The sequence below is a fragment of the Leptinotarsa decemlineata genome, unplaced genomic scaffold, assembly GCF_025532065.1.
Source record: "Leptinotarsa decemlineata unplaced genomic scaffold, Ldec_3_MD MMD2_tig00026282_RagTag_RagTag, whole genome shotgun sequence".
NCBI classification, from domain to species: Eukaryota; Metazoa; Arthropoda; class Insecta; order Coleoptera; family Chrysomelidae; genus Leptinotarsa; species Leptinotarsa decemlineata.
This window is the reverse complement of record NW_027412668.1, coordinates 1022650-1039903: the sequence shown is the minus strand read 5'-3', so window position 1 is coordinate 1039903 and position 17254 is coordinate 1022650. Positions and strand designations below refer to the sequence as shown.

Genomic DNA, 17254 nt, shown 5'->3' with positions numbered 1-17254 from the left:
ATTGTATTTCTTATAAATCAGACACCCAGATTTCATAATAAAAATAAATGTGACGGTCATAATTATTTCTTTCTCAAAAAGTTGCCGGTTTCATGATTCTCGAGGCCCTGCTTTGCATACATAATACACAGCTCGTTTTTGCAAAATAAATATTGAATGGAAAAGATGTTAGCTGCAGAATCCTCAGAATTTAAAGCAATTCTTTGAATTCCAATTTGGAAATCAAAATTTTCTTCAATTCCGGGTTCAACATTAAAATTATAACAACTAGATACTTCGCCTACTTCGCGGACACCTCGTATATCGAAACAAGAATTGTATTGCTTTTTTGTATAGATGTCGGCAGAAACAAAAACGAGTGAAGTAAGAAAGTAAACCAGTTTATGTTTTATTTTCGATTTCCTCAATCAGTTCGAGAGTAAAATAATTTAATAAATTTTATTTTGAAAAATCAAGGGATCATTCGGGTTTTAATGTTAAAATTTCAACACCTACGAAAGTTGTGCTTTTCCATTACAGAAAATAATCGAAATCAATACTGATTGCGACATCTCTCATTTGGTAGCGGAGCTATTTAGTAGCTCCAAAAATAAAAAAATTGAGCAAAAAGATTACTTGATATTTTATTGCCTGAAAGATTGAAGATTTCTTTCTATCGTTTTTCGGCTTTCAAATTAGAAAAACTAGATGTCGCACTCATTGTTCATCCCGCATTCCGAAACAAAATTAGTATTGATTATTTTGCATAGATGTCAGAAGATACCGAAATGAATAAAGTTGGAAAAAATAAATCAGGTTTTGTTAAGTTTGATTTTCTTGATCAATTTATAAATAATGTGGAGAACCCGTAATTTTGTAAATTTTATTTTGAAGAATATCAAGGGAGCATTCAGTTTTTGATATTATAATTTCAACATCTGCGACATCTTTCATTTGGTAGCGGAACTATTTAATCGCTCCGAAACTAGAAATTTGAGCAAAAAGATTGCTTGATATTTAATTGCCCGAAAGATTAAAGATTTCTATCATTTCTCGACTTTCCTATTGAAAAAACTAGATGCCGCACTCATTGGTCATCCCGCATTTCGAAACAAAATTGCTTTTTTTGCATAGATGTCAGTGAAAACTAAAATGAATAAAGTTAGAAAAATAAATCAGGTTTTGTTTGAGTTTAATTTAATTCAAAGTCACTATAAAAATTCAAAATTTGAACAAAATGAGTTCTTAATGCCGGAAAGATTGAAGAATTCCAATCTGTCATTCTATCACTTTTCGACTTTCGAATTTGAAAAAATAGATGTCGCACACTCATTGGTCATGCAACATTGAAACAAAATTAGTATTGCTTTTTTTGTATAGATGTCAGAGGATACCAAAATGAATGAAGTTAGGAAAGTAAATTAGGTTATGTTTTAATTTCAATGTTTTAATAAATTTAGAAACAATGTGGAAAACCCTTGTTACAACTTTCGGTTCACCGGCAAATCTTCAAAAGGGGTTTTTGGTAGCTAAAGAATTATCTCACCAACAGTTGAGAGTAAAGTAAGGAACGGCCTGCACGTATGATTATCTTCAAAAACTCTTTTTTCTAGACAACTTACATCCTGAAACGAAAATTCGCCCCACAACTCCACCAGAAAGGAAAGAAACCCAAAACTCTGAGAAGTAGGCACTACGTTTATGAGCTGGTCGAAGATACGACCATAGTCAAGCAACCGGAAATAGACCTCATACTCACCTCCTATGTAGAAGGATATGGTAATATCGGGGAGAGAGTATCAGTACGTCCCAACTTTGCCTACAACAATTTGTTACTTCCCGGGTTAGCGGTTTATCCTACTCCTGAAAATACTGAGAAGTACAAAGATTTCAAGACCAATGACTCGGATGTCACATACAGTTCTGCAAATGCCTTATATGTAAGTATACATTTACTTTTTGCTTTAGACACTCAAAGGTTTAGACTTTTTTGCTTTAGACACTCAAAGCGCTGCAAAGAATGACACTCTCAGTCATTATGAACAAAGAAATGCCTTGGACTATCAAACCTTGGCATATCAAGGTCTCGTTTCGTAAATGCGGTTATGTCGTTCCGGAAGAAGCCATTGCGATTCCAGAAAAACCAATATCAGGCCCCAATATGGATTTGGAGAATAAGGAATTCGCAGTTACTGTGACAGTAAGAAGGAAATCATTAATGTTTGGAACTGAATAAATACAGTTTTTTTTTCAGATTAATAAGCAAGAGAAGGTGGACGTGAGGTGTAGAATACATCATTGGAGTACTGACGTAGTGGATAGGATACCATATACACACGAGTTCTGGGAAATTCCAACAGAACCGATTTTACCAGATCAGGAATCTGTTCTTGAAGCGATACCAAAAAGGCCTCCTGTGAAACATAAAGTTATTCCCAAAAATTAGAATGTTTCTGTGAAATGTTGAAGCGAATGAAATAAATACAGTGTTTTTTGTATTTATTACTTGTTACCTGCCACTTTATTTACCCAAATCGGTTCATCTGTTTTTTGAAATTGGGGTCGCACAAATATTCAAAAATATGTCATAATTATGTTCCCACAGTTTATATTACTAGAAGTACAACAAACGACTTGCTACCCATTCCAAACATCAATAAAAATATTTGTCATTGCTTTTTAACGTACACATTATCAAAAATTTGTAATACTCTACCCCTAAGGATAAAACGTTGAAAATTATAAACCCTTCTCTATAGAATCAAAAAAATTTATCTTAGAAAGTAACTCTGAATTAATCAAAATATTAGAACACCAATAGATAACACTGCCACTAAATTGTTTCCTAATTCTCTGCACACAACGGTAATTAGATCTAAAGAAATTAATTTTAAATGTTCAAGCCAGTCTTAGATATACCTACACAGGTTGAATGGGGTCTGACGCCTATCAGAAAACAACTACTCCCCCCTGGCTAATACCACGAAGGGCGTTGGATTATAACCGACAGGCGTCAGTGCAGGAATTTTCACAGAAAATTTCCTGCACATGCAATTGGCAATACAACCGAAAGAGTTGGCCCTCAATTTTGGAACGGACACACTTGCAGACGGGTTTCGGGCTCATTGCTCATTAGCCACTCGTCAGTGCAAGATAGTGACCATCATCGACCTAAAGTCAATGATATTCCAGAATTGAAAATCGACGTTAACCATCTTGATTTTATTCAGGTTGAAGCCTGGCTCCCTTCCCCTTTTAACTGAAGTTTGTCAGAAAGACAAATGGGTCATGACTGATGTTTGATGGTGGCATGAAAGTCCTTAGACATCCATACCGCCCTTCGCGTTATACCCCTACCTGGCTGGGGTGAGATAGATGAAGATATTATTCATCTGTTAACGGAGAACATAGGGGCCTCATTCGACAGAGTGTCGGGGCCTTCTATATCGAGAGGGGTCGTCTACAGCGTAATCTATAGCTTCCCTGACTAAAGGATTTTCGTGAGTTTCAGCATAATCTAAAACTCGCCGATTCCTCGACTGAATGGACTGCTGAATGGAAGGCAGCTTTAAATCTCTGCAGATGGCTTCATTCCGCACGAACCACGGAGCATTCACAATCATCCGTAAAATTTTATTTTGTATAGTCTCCAAGATGGAGATGTTAGTCGGAGCCGCTTGTCCCCAAACGCCTGGAGCATACAGGATGACAGACTTGAACATCATGTTATAGATCGTGATTTTGTTCTTTAGGCTCAGCTTAAATCTTCTATTGATCAAAGGGTACAGGTTTGCCACCCGACCCTGGATCTTTGCCTTCACGCTTAACAGGTGCGGGTTCCAGGTGAGCCTACGGTCTATAATAAGACCTAGGTACTTGACCCACGCTTGCCCATCAATCTCCCTTTCAGAGATTCTCACTTTCAATTGAAAATCGGAATTCTTTCAGAGTATTTCATTTCTCGTCCTAAGTTGGAGCGAACAACAAACATATCACTCCATCTAGTGTACGAGGTACTAACCAACTGCATATGCGAAATTTGCCCGATTCCTCAGAAGAAAAACTTTCTTATTAGTCAGTGGGCTTGCTTGTAAACAGGCAGTAAACAGATCTAAAGAAATGAACTTTAAATGTTCAAGCCAGTCTCAGATATACCTACACAGTAGGTTGAATAAGACTGGCATATGCCAATTGCACATGCAGGTAATTTTCTGTGAAGATTCCTGCACTGACGCCTGTCGGATATAATCCAACGCCTTTCGTGGTATTAGCCAGGGGAGTAGTTGTTTTCTGATAGGCGTCAATCCATTCAACCTAGTGTGTAGGTATATCTGAGACTGGCTTGAACATTTAGAGTTCATTAGTTTAGATCCGTTTACTGCCTTTCTTCAAGCAAGCCCGATGACTAATAACAACGGTAGTTTTGTATTAATTAGTTTTACTTTCTAAGCTATTTTATACACAATCTTAACTTTATGTACTGCAGTTACTGTCTTCATATCTGTCTCTTCGTTAGTGTTTAATTCTTATTTTCTATATTTTGTGTATCACTTAAATAAATAAATAAACGTAAATGAAGACCCCAATAGTAGTTTTTCCCCAGATATCCTTCATTTACAAACAGCGAATAGTTACACTTTCATTACATGTTTCTTAATACCCAAGAAATTAACTGAAGTTAATTACAATTATTATTATAATTGCTTCTGTCATGCAAATGTTTGTTCATTTTGCAAGGAATACATTTTATTGTTTGACTTCTCAGAAATTTTGGAGATTTATTTTGTTTACTGCAAGAATTTTTAAAATCGCTAACATTTTCAAAGAATATTGAAACTAAACAAAATATTAAATTCATATTGGAAGAGTTCTGAATACTTACTAAAATATGCTATGCTATAAAAGCGTGTTTTTTAAACTATATTTATTATTTTGATTTTCTTTTGAACAACCTATCAAGGAGGTTACAGCGCCATTTGCCCGCGAATAGATCAAACAATAATGTCGATAGTTACGTACAGCGCCATCTGCCCGTGAATAGATCAAGCAATAACGCCGATGATTCTGTCAATAAAGATACCGAGCTTGAGAGTTACAAACAAACATACATACAGGCGTAGCTAATATAAAGCGTGTAAAAAAATAAACCAAATATCCTAAAACATTTATTGTCATCAACCTAAGCCTTTTTATTCTTATCAGAAACGGTATATTTCTCATAAACTTTAGTAGGATCATAAGGCTCCCACCTACTAGCAGGAAAAATATGTTTATTCCTCTCGTACCAACTCCTGAGCAGGACTTTACCGGCATGAGATTCTTCCTTCTCGATTGACGCGTCGCTAATCAACCTCACATCGTCGTGGACATCAAATTGGAAAAGAGGACCACTCTTTCCACGAGCCTGAAGCAGAAACAAGCAAAGATCAGGCAAATTTGTAACAATGTTTTGGACGTTTCACGATTCTTTTCAGATTGTCATCCTTTCTGTTGAAAGAATCCCCTACCTTAGTCACAATAAAATCATAAAATGTGTAGTGATGTGGTAGAATTAGATCTTCCTTGACGTACATCAGTTGGTCAGCCATAACAGTCTTCAACTCTGAAAACTCCTTCCTCAGAAGTTCCAATACTCTCTGTAGGAACTGGTAAACAGAGTTACCTAAAAAGCATGAACTCAAATCATTGCCACTAATTTCAAAGCTAGATTTCCCTACCTTTCTTCACTCGAACAGTCCTCCTATGCCCCGAGCCATCCAACAATAACTGAACGTTATTTCAATCTCCTCTTCTTTGAGCTTCTGCTGCTGCTCGGACCACTGTTGTCGCAGCTCCTCTCTCAGTCTGTTTTCTTCCTCCTCTCTCTCCCTGTCGGGTAAGAAACTTGTATCAACGTTGGGGTCCTTCTTTATTTTCTTCAAGTTCGACCTTTCCACCTCTTCGCTGGACCTTTTGAAGTCGTTCTTCGATTTGTTTGTGCCCCCATCCGAATCTCCATCTTCATCTTCGTCCTCGTCGAGTGTGAATGAGAGAGCCTGGATCTAGAACAGGAACTATCATTTTTTACTTTAATCTGTGAGGGTGAGATTGGTACAGAGGAAAAGTGATACGATACCTGTTTCTTCTGCTTGTTTTTCTCCGCTTGCTTGGCTTCGAGCTGTCTCAGCTTCTCCCTCTCTTTCTCTGCTTGCTTCTGGGCAAGCTTCTTCTCTCGTTCCTTGACTATGTTTTCTTGTTTGGCTTTCATTTCATCTAGAGTGACGAGCCCAATTGTGGAGGTCTGTAAATTAATCGGTTATCACTGTGGAATTATAGTTTAAATTCAATGCTTTACTTTGAGTTGCTGCTCCACTGCATCGTAATGTGTAGCGAACTTGGTTTCGATATTATTCAATTTCAAATCTTCCTCAATTCGTTTTTTCCTGATTTCCAAATCTTGCATTTCCTTCTCACGTTTTTTCATGAGCTGCATAGCTCGGCCTGCTTCGCTTGCTGCTCCTTTGTAATGTGCCATTTTTGGAAATTATTACAGACTTTATATTTCCACTATTATAAGAAAATGAGAAATCCTAAATACAACAGTTCGAAATATTCCAAACTTCACTCAATAACAAAACGTCTACAAACTTCAAAACGTCAGTTGTCAACTTCATTTCGTCTACTTCTTTATTGCGAAATAGGCCTATTCGTTGAAGGCAATGGACAATGTCCATACATATTCAGAAGTGTTGGGCTTTTTTGACGAAGGCTTGCATTTTAACATTCTATGATTCAGCCACTGCTGTTGAACAAGATCATAGTTTATTAAACTATCATAAAGTATAGAAAACCTTTGGCTTGAAATAGGTATAATAAAAATGGAGTTTTTTTCCAACACCAAATCGTTATTTTCAACACTTTGACACGTGTTTTGACACTTGGTGATCGAAACACGTGTCGAGGTGTTGAAAGTAACGATTTGATGTTGGGAAAAAACTCCGGTAATATTCAGAACTATATCATGTTATGTTCGAATTGCGTATATATTCCATCATTTTTATTGAATCAGTACAGTACTACAGTAATTTCTGATCAGAAGTAGCAAAAATGTATTCCAATAAGTAAAGTACATTAAAACAATTGAAAATGAAACATGGTGCTTACATGAAATTATCAAAATAATCTGAAAAGCTCATTTTGAATCGTTGAACGTGTGTTTTTCTCAAATTATAATGTTCTCAAAAATTATTTGAATCATTAGACATTCCATTTTTTGCAGAAAACAAAATTCTACTTCTTGTTATAATACTTTTACTCCATTAGCAGAAATTTTATGACCGAATATATCGAAACCTGAGAGGATCAAAGGTGAAAATAAAACAATTCTAGATATGACGATCACTTATTATTCTTTTCTTACATTCTAATTGTCAGCAACAAAATGTAGCAAAAATAATTGTACCCCATCATTCACCCATATAACTATTTTAGATATACTTAATAAATATCCAAGATAACGATAAACAATTACCATTTTACAATATATGAACACAAATACGTTTTAGATATCCTACAGGTTGATACAGTTTGATTTGATTAGCAAAATTTTTAGGCAACATATCAACAATACAAGCTAGAAATGTAAGAAAAAGTTAGCCGGCTTGGACGAGTCAAGGAAAACGAATAGCAGGTCGAGAGAAAGAGAGGGACTAAATATGAGGAAAGAGTCAACTTCAGATACAGGAACTTGCAACCAGCTTAGTGTCCACACAACATATTGAATATTGAACTAGACAGACACACAAAAAAACGCAGAAATATTAGTTTGTAATATGAAATTCTTCCTAACTTTGGAACTAACCATAAATCGACCTCACAAACAATTTGGCAATGTCGCACGCACAATCAGAACAACAAGAATAAAGAAGAAGAAAATTAAATGTTTTACGGTGTTGCCAGATCATAACAAATGTCTTTATTAAAAAAACTACTAAAAAAATGGCAAATATAAAAAGAGGTATTACACCTGCAGTTATCCCAATATCAGCGTAAAGATCTATTGTTTTTCGCCATGAAATTTTACGATCTTTAATCAATGTTGACAAATTTATGTTTTCTTTTTTTTGAAGAGAGTGGTGAAACTTTCGAAATAATAAAAATGAGATATATTGACCTCAATTCATTGAATAAAATAAAATTAGACCATTCATAATCTTTTTAAAGATAATAGGATAAAAAATACAGGGCTCTATATCAGCATATGCTTACCATCTGAATAAAAAATAGGAAATCAAAATGTTCACTACAGTTGCAAGTAGTTTCAAAATGTTGAAACCAAAAATAAAAAACAATTTCTCAGGATATTCATTCGGGTTTTTTATTTGTAAATATAAATTGAAAAATATACACATGCATTGAACACAGTAAATTTTAAAAATTGAGAAAAAATATATAACTAAGGACAGAGCACGAAATAAAATTAATATTAAAAATACATCTTGCAGTCTGGCATATGGTTATAAAATCTATTCGATATGAACTAATAAAAGTATCCAAGGACCCCCGAAACAACAGGACATATATAGGTCAGACTTAACACGAATTGAAATAATTACTAACTGAAATATATCTTTCAGAAGGCTAATCGAAAAAGAAAACTATGTCGAGAACAAAAATAACAGAGCCTCAAATTTTCTACCAGAATTCTGACAAAAAAAAAACTTGGTTGCTACATACATGAGGTTTGTTACATTTCAAAGTGATCATTTCTCAAAAAATCGTTCTGGCAATCTGAAAGAGCTGCTGTTAACACTCAAAGTCCATTTTGATTTTTCAATGTACTTTTTTTTTCTCTAAAAAAGTCCAGTTCAGAAATTGAGTAATTTCCCTTTTTAAATGTTCGTGGGTTTGAGAATTATGACTAATGGATTTATATGTTTGGATGCATGATACTTGAACATCTATAACATGTTGAAGAAACAGTGTAAGTTTATCACTGAACACTCACAAGAACGCAACACATGTTTCGTTCTACATCAGCTTCTTCGGGCCTAACACATAGTATAGAGTTAGTATAGACTGGCCTGAAGAAGCTATTGAATAGCGAAACACGCGCTGCGTTTTGCAAAATTGTTTAGTGTAAATCTCATCATGAAGTGTTCCTTACATAGGTTTGGAGTTTGTGGGTTCTGGAGTTATGGATCTGAAGATGAAATAAGTGGCCGAAATCCAGTGAAATCAAGCACACAATTCAAACAGCTACAATAACTTTTACCATCAACAGAACTAAGTGAAGAATTCAGTTATTTTCTGTATAAAATTGAGAACTGTCACTGTCGAAAAGGCGTCAATGAAGTTGAACAATCAGAACGGCTTCCTCAGAATATTCTCAGCATATAAATCCTGATGAAGGGCAAGTTAGACAAGACGCAACATACGTCGTATACCCCAACAATATTCAGAATAATACTGGGCCAGAAAATAAGGACAGTCAGAATGCGAACCATGCAATAAATATTTCAAGAAATCTTGTTATATCCTGCAACATAACAAGACTTTTCAAATGTAGGAAAGGTGCCAAAAAAAATGTACTGACGAACGACAATAGTTAAAGGATTACGGGTTCAATGACATTAGATTAGGGATTGACATATCATGAGTTAGGGATTTGAGGTTAGAGTTCTCCAAGTTGTGATTTAAAAAAATAAATATGTGTAGAGTATGACTATCATAATTACATGAAAGAACATTATGCAAATGTGTCATGTGAGGATAATATATAGACCATTTCTTCATGAGTTTTCTCACCCGGAATTCAGGGTCAGTTTGAGGATTATAGGTTTAATGATATTCAATTAGGGATTGACATATCATGAACTAGAGAAAGAGGGACAAACAATTCGACTGTAGAATCTGTTCAAAGAATCTCAATTATAAAGTCGACTTTAAGCGGAGACAAACCACACATTTGCGACAAATGTGGCAAAGGATTCACCAGGCATGATCACATGAGAAAACACATCGAGACACATTCAAAAATAAATGAATTTGAGTAGAGTATAATCATTACAAATATAGTAATGAACATTACATCATGAGTTTCCTGACCTAGGAATTGAGGGTCAGTTTGAGGATTATAGGTTTGATGATATTCAATTAGGGATTGACATATCATACACTAGAGAAAGAGGGACGAACAATTCGACTGTAAAATCTTTTCAAAGAATCTCAATTATAAAGTCGACTTTAAGCGGAGACAAACCACACATTTGTGACAAATGTGGCAAAGGATTCACCAGGCATGATCACATGAGAAAACACATCGAGACACATTCAAAAATAAATGAATTTGAGTAGAGTATAATCATTACAAATATAGTAATGAACATTACATCATGAGTTTCCTGACCTAGGAATTGAGGGTCAGTTTGAGGATTATAGGTTTAATGATATTCAATTAGGGATTGACATATCATACACTAGAGAAAGAGGGACAAACAATTCGACTGTAAAATCTTTTCAAAGAATCTCAATTATAAAGTCAACTTCAAGAGGAAAAAAACCACACATTTGCGACAAATGTGGCAAAGGATTCAGTAGAAGGGATCATATGAATAATCACATCCGGACACATTTAAAAAAAAAATGAATTTGAGTAGAGTACAATTATCACAATTAGAGTAATGAACATTACATCATGAGTTTTCTGACCTAGGAATTGAGGGTCAGTTTGAGGATTATAGGTCTAATGATATTTAATTAGGGATTGACATATCAATAAGAACGTGATATAGGAATTTTCGGAAAAACGATATATAAACAATCGGAAAAGTCGAAATTCTTCCTGATGACTTGAATAAAATCACTCATTGATCTGAAACCACCAAATTGAAATGTTATCGCTGCAATAGATTTCCTAGAAAATTTTTTAAGGTAATATAGAACTACATCAACTTCCAATTGATCAATATGAACGCGATATAGAAACGTTCGGAGAAACGATATATAAACAATGGAAAAAGTGGTAAATTTGTCAAAAAAAAATTTTACTGACGAAATATATGTTGGACAAACCATTCGAATGTCAATGTTGTCCAAAGCAATTCAACTGTAAAGTCAACTTAGGACGAAGACAAACCTCACATTTGTGACAAATATAGCAAACGATTCACCAGGCATGATCACATGAGAAAACACATCGAGACACATTAAAAAAAAATGAATTTGAGTAGAGTATAATCATTACAAATATAGTAATGAACATTACATCATGAGTTTTCTGACCTAGGAATTGAGGGTCAGTTTGGGGATTATAGGTTTAATGATATTCAATTAGGGATTGACATATCATACACTAGAGAAAGAGGGACAAACAATTCGACTGTAAAATCTTTTCAAAGAATCTCAATTATAAAGTCAACTTCAAGAGGAAAAAAACCACACATTTGCGGCAAATGTGGAAAAGGATTCAGTAGAAGGGATCATATGAAAAGTCACATCCAAAAACATTTTTTTTTAAATGAATTTGAGTAGAGTATAATTATCACAATTACAGTAATGAACATTACATCATGAGTTTTCTGACCTAGGAATTGAGGGTCAGTTTGAGGATTATAGGTTTAATGATATTCAATTAGGGATTGACATATCATACACTAGAGAAAGAGGGACAAACAATTCGACTGTAAAATCTTTTCAAAGAATCTCAATTATAAAGTCGACTTTAAGCGGAGACAAACCACACATTTGTGACAAATGTGGCAAAGGATTCACCAGGCATGATCACATGAGAAAACACATCGAGACACATTCAAAAATAAATGAATTTGAGTAGAGTATAATCATTACAAATATAGTAATGAACATTATATCATGAGTTTTCTGACCTAGGAATTGAGGGTCAGTTTGAGGATTATAGGTTTAATGATATTCAATTAGGGATTGACATATCATACACTAGAGAAAGAAGGACAAACAATTCGACTGTAAAATCTTTTCAAAGAATCTCAATTATAAAGTCGACTTTAAGCAGAGACAAACCACACATTTGCGACAAATGTGGCAAAGGATTCAGTAGAAGGGATCATATGAAAAGTCACATCCAAAAACATTTTTTTTTAAATGAATTTGAGTAGAGTATAATTATCACAATTACAGTAATGAACATTACATCATGAGTTTTCTGACCTAGGAATTGAGGGTCAGTTTGAGGATTACAGGTTTAATTATATTCAATTAGGGATTGACATATCATACACTAGAGAAAGAGGGACAAACAATTCGACTGTAAAATCTTTTCAAAGAATCTCAATTATAAAGTCAACTTCAAGAGGAAAAAAACCACACATTTGCGGCAAATGTGGAAAAGGATTCAGTAGAAGGGATCATATGAAAAGTCACATCCAAAAACATTTTTTTTAAATGAATTTGAGTAGAGTATAATTATCACAATTACAGTAATGAACATTACATCATGAGTTTTCTGACCTAGGAATTGAGGGTCAGTTTGAGGATTACAGGTTTAATTATATTCAATTAGGGATTGACATATCATACACTAGAGAAAGAGGGACAAACAATTCGACTGTAAAATCTTTTCAAAGAATCTCAATTATAAAGTCAACTTCAAGAGGAAAAAAACCACACATTTGCGGCAAATGTGGAAAAGGATTCAGTAGAAGGGATCATATGAAAAGTCACATCCAAAAACATTTTTTTTTAAATGAATTTGAGTAGAGTATAATTATCACAATTACAGTAATGAACATTACATCATGAGTTTTCTGACCTAGGAATTGAGGGTCAGTTTGAGGATTATAGGTTTAATGATATTCAATTAGGGATTGACATATCATACACTAGAGAAAGAGGGACAAACAATTCGACTGTAAAATCTTTTCAAAGAATCTCAATTATAAAGTCAACTTCAAGAGGAAAAAAACCACACATTTGCGGCAAATGTGGAAAAGGATTCAGTAGAAGGGATCATATGAAAAGTCACATCCAAAAACATTTTTTTTCAAATGAATTTGAGTAGAGTATAATTATCACAATTACAGTAATGAACATTACATCATGAGTTTTCTGACCTAGGAATTGAGGGTCAGTTTGAGGATTATAGGTTTAATGATATTCAATTAGGGATTGACATATCATACACTAGAGAAAGAGGGACAAACAATTCGACTGTAAAATCTTTTCAAAGAATCTCAATTATAAAGTCAACTTCAAGAGGAAAAAAACCACACATTTGCGGCAAATGTGGAAAAGGATTCAGTAGAAGGGATCATATGAAAAGTCACATCCAAAAACATTTTTTTTTAAATGAATTTGAGTAGAGTATAATTATCACAATTACAGTAATGAACATTACATCATGAGTTTTCTGACCTAGGAATTGAGGGTCAGTTTGAGGATTACAGGTTTAATTATATTCAATTAGGGATTGACATATCATACACTAGAGAAAGAGGGACAAACAATTCGACTGTAAAATCTTTTCAAAGAATCTCAATTATAAAGTCAACTTCAAGAGGAAAAAAACCACACATTTGCGGCAAATGTGGAAAAGGATTCAGTAGAAGGGATCATATGAAAAGTCACATCCAAAAACATTTTTTTTTAAATGAATTTGAGTAGAGTATAATTATCACAATTACAGTAATGAACATTACATCATGAGTTTTCTGACCTAGGAATTGAGGGTCAGTTTGAGGATTACAGGTTTAATTATATTCAATTAGGGATTGACATATCATACACTAGAGAAAGAGGGACAAACAATTCGACTGTAAAATCTTTTCAAAGAATCTCAATTATAAAGTCAACTTCAAGAGGAAAAAAACCACACATTTGCGACAAATATGGCAAAGGATTCACCAGGCATGATCACATGAGAAAACACATCGAGACACATTCAAAAATAAATGAATTTGAGTAGAGTATAATCATTACAAATATAGTAATGAACATTACATCATGAGTTTTCTGACCTAGGAATTGAGGGTCAGTTTGAGGATTATAGGTTTAATGATATTCAATTAGGGATTGACATATCATACACTTGAGAAAGAGGGACAAACAATTCGACTGTAAAATCTTTTCAAAGAATCTCAATTATAAAGTCAACTTCAAGAGAAAAAAAACCACACATTTGCGACAAATATGGCAAAGGATTCACCAGGCATGATCACATGAGAAAACACATCGAGACACATTCAAAAATAAATGAATTTGAGTAGAGTATAATCATTACAAATATAGTAATGAACATTACATCATGAGTTTTCTGACCTAGGAATTGAGGGTCAGTTTGAGGATTATAGGTTTAATGATATTCAATTAGGGATTGACATATCATACACTTGAGAAAGAGGGACAAACAATTCGACTGTAAAATCTGTTCAAAGAATCTCAATTATAAAGTCGACTTCAAGCGGAGACAAACCACACACTTGCGACAAATATGGCAAAGGATTCGGTAGAAGAGATCACATGAAAAATCACATCCGGACACATTTGAAAAAAATGAATTTGAGTAGAGTATAATTATCACAAGTACAGTAATGAACTTTACATCATGAGTTTTCTGACCTAGAAATTGTGGGTCAGTTTGAGGATTATAGGCTCAATGATATTCAATTAGGGTTTGACCTATCACGATTTAGGGATTGAGGGTTATAGCTGTGAAGTATATGTCGTATCTAAATCATTACTTGAAATGTTGTGGTGAAAAATACTATTTGAAATTACACCGAACATTAAAAAAGGGAAATTACTGGGACACAAAATTCTGGTGTCAAATTGGAACTCTGTACATTGAAACACTTTAAATTTGTATACTTTTTTCTCTTAGATCACTTTCCTGACCTGTGTTCATTAAAATTACTATTCCAGTTGAATAACTATTTTTCAAAATCATAAAATATAAAATCAAAGAGTTTTCAACCGCTCTCGTTCCTCTGCCTCGAAAAAATTAAAATCAATATCCCGTTCAACCCAGTGTCGTCAGCACTTACTCGGCAAAAACATTCCGCGTCAGTATCGAAACAGAGGAACCGAAAGCTGAGAAAACTCCCTGGAAACCACAAGTTAAAAATATAGGAACAATTCCGACGTCTCTTCATATGAATCGCCCCTACTTTGGCTAAAAAACAATACACGTGTCTCATTTGTACCATCATTAATAAAATCAGTTCTTGTACCTAAAAATCTAACCTAATAGCTTTGAAAAATTACTCTCCAAACAGCATCTTCCAATCGAATCTCTGATTGTTGGAGTGCATCATTGGCAGGCAAACAGGTTCGGCCATTTCCCACTTGTCTCCGTTGCCGGTCAGCTGTACGAGGGCGCAGTACGGGATTTTCTGGATGATCTTGATCAGGTCATTGGGCAACTTCGGTTTTCTGCCCAGAAGTTCGTGGGAACAGGTTTCCAGAGTGGTAGAGTGACCGACCAGGAGGATGTTGCCCGTGTTGTGAGTTGTGATGACACCTGAAGACGATAATAATTCAATTTCAGGCGAGTCAGTCAAGACAAAAAAGAACAGAGCATAGGGAAAATATCTTGATATAACCAAACACCAACTTGTGTCAAATTTCCGGAGACATGGCAACGCACTAGTTTCTGAGATATAGCACAGTACTGGTTCTCGAGATACAGCATAGCATTGGTTCCGGATATATAGCATAGCGCTAGTTCGAAAACTATAACATAGCAGTGGTTCCTGAAATATGGCTCAGTAATAGTTCCTGAGATTTAGCATAGCACTGATTCCATAGATATAGCACAGTACTAATTCCGGAAATATAGCATAGCATTGGTTCCGGAAATACAGCATAGCACTGGTTCCGAAGCTATGGCATATCAGTGGTTCTTGAGATATGACATGGCAGTAGTTCCCGAGATATAGCATACCATTGGTTCCGGAAATATAACAGCACTGATTCCGTAGATATAGCATAGCCCTGGTTTCAGAAATACAGAATAGCAGTGGTTCCTAAGATATGACAGACCAGTAGCTTCTGAATTATAGCATAGCGTTAGTAGCGGAGATATGACACAGCTTTGGTTCCGAAGACATAGCATAGCATTGGTTCCGGATATATAGCATAGCACAAGTTCCAAAACTATAAGATAGCAGTGGTTCCTGAAATATGGTATAGTACTAGTTCCTGAGAGTTAGCATAGCATTGATTCCAGAAATATGAAACAGCACTGGCTCCGTAGATATAGCATAGCCCTGGTTTCAGAAATTTAGAATACCAGTGGTTCCTGAGATATGGCAGACCACTAGTCCCTGAATTATAGCATAGCGTTAGTTACGGAGTTATGACACAGCTTTGGCTCCGGAGATATAGCATAACATTGGTTCCGGATATATAGCATAGCACTAGTTCCAAAACTATAACATAACAGTGGTGGTTCTGAAATATGTACAGGTACAGTATCCTGGCATTGATTGAGATAAGAGGATTCCGGAAATATAGCATGCATTGGTTCGAAAAATAGCATAGCATGGTTCCGAAAAAGGTATTGGGATGGTTGGGCTAAGGCATTGTTGGATTAGATTTGCATAGCATGTGTTTGAATATGATACAGAATGCATTGGTTTATATGATACAGCATGGTGGTTTCATAGAAATGTAGAATGCAGTGGTTTCTGATGTAGAATAGCAGTCGTTCGTGAATATAGGCAGCGTTAGTTGCGTGAGTTATGACAGGCTTCGATTCCGAGTGAAGCTTGATTCCGGAGATATAGCGTATTTGGATATATAGCATACTATTAAAATTAAATATAACCTAATGTTCCTGGTATGTATAGTAGTTAAGTTTTTGGCATATGATTGTTGATTCCCAGAGATATAGTACTGATTCCGGAAATATAGCACTGGTTCCGAAGGTATGGCATATCAGTGGTTTCGGAGATAAGGCATAGTAGTAGTTCCTGAGATATAACATAGCATTGGTTCCGGAAATATGACACAGCACTGGTTCCGTAGATATAGCATAGTTCTGGTTTCAGAAATCTAGAATATCAGTGGTTCCTGAGATATGGCATACCACTAGTTCCTGAATTATAGCATAGCGTTAGTTACGGAGATATGACACAGTTTTTTTCCGGAGATATAGCATAATTGGTTCCGGATATATAGCATAGCACTAGTTCCAAAACTATAGCCTAGCAGTGGTTCCTGAAATATGATATAGTACTAGTTCCTGAGATTTCACATAGTATTGATTCCGGAGATATAGCACCGTATTGATTCCGGAAATATAGCATAGCACAGGTTCCAG

The 17254-nt window shown here is 35.0% G+C and overlaps 3 protein-coding genes across 3 annotated transcripts in view; 1 reads left to right on the top strand and 2 right to left on the bottom strand.

Moving 5' to 3' along the window:
• The first annotated feature begins 1360 nt into the window (after positions 1 to 1360).
• mRpL9 (mitochondrial ribosomal protein L9) lies at positions 1361 to 2481 on the top strand. Its single transcript, XM_023156214.2, has 4 exons — positions 1361 to 1537; positions 1593 to 1919; positions 1979 to 2179; positions 2234 to 2481. Exons 1-4 carry the CDS (start codon positions 1445 to 1447, stop codon positions 2423 to 2425), a joined length of 813 nt encoding a protein of 270 aa, XP_023011982.2. The 5' UTR covers positions 1361 to 1444; the 3' UTR covers positions 2426 to 2481.
• Positions 2482 to 5131: 2650 nt separating this feature from the next.
• On the bottom strand, positions 5132 to 6623 carry LOC111502205 (protein FAM50 homolog). Its single transcript, XM_023156213.2, is given in 6 exon segments — positions 5132 to 5383; positions 5487 to 5641; positions 5697 to 5739; positions 5742 to 6020; positions 6095 to 6259; positions 6314 to 6623. Coding segments are annotated over 6 exon segments (1047 nt in total). The 5' UTR covers positions 6494 to 6623; the 3' UTR covers positions 5132 to 5158.
• Positions 6624 to 8309: 1686 nt separating this feature from the next.
• Epp (Ecdysteroid phosphate phosphatase) overlaps positions 8310 to 17254 on the bottom strand; it is a 69966-nt gene continuing 61021 nt past the window's right edge. Inside the window, 1 exon segment of the mRNA XM_023156215.2 lies at positions 8310 to 15451. Coding sequence (XP_023011983.2) covers positions 15192 to 15451 — 260 coding nt within the window. The 3' untranslated portion in view covers positions 8310 to 15191.

Excerpts from the sequence above, each read along its gene's own strand:
- mRpL9 (XM_023156214.2), top strand. The coding sequence starts at position 1,445 with ATGTGGAAAACCCTTGTTACAACTTTCGGTTCACCGGCAAATCTTCAA. Across the intron at positions 1,538-1,592 it reads TATCTCACCAACAGTTGAGA|ACAACTTACATCCTGAAACG; the intron begins GTAAAGTAAGGA and ends TCTTTTTTCTAG. Across the intron at positions 2,180-2,233 it reads AATTCGCAGTTACTGTGACA|ATTAATAAGCAAGAGAAGGT; the intron begins GTAAGAAGGAAA and ends TTTTTTTTTCAG.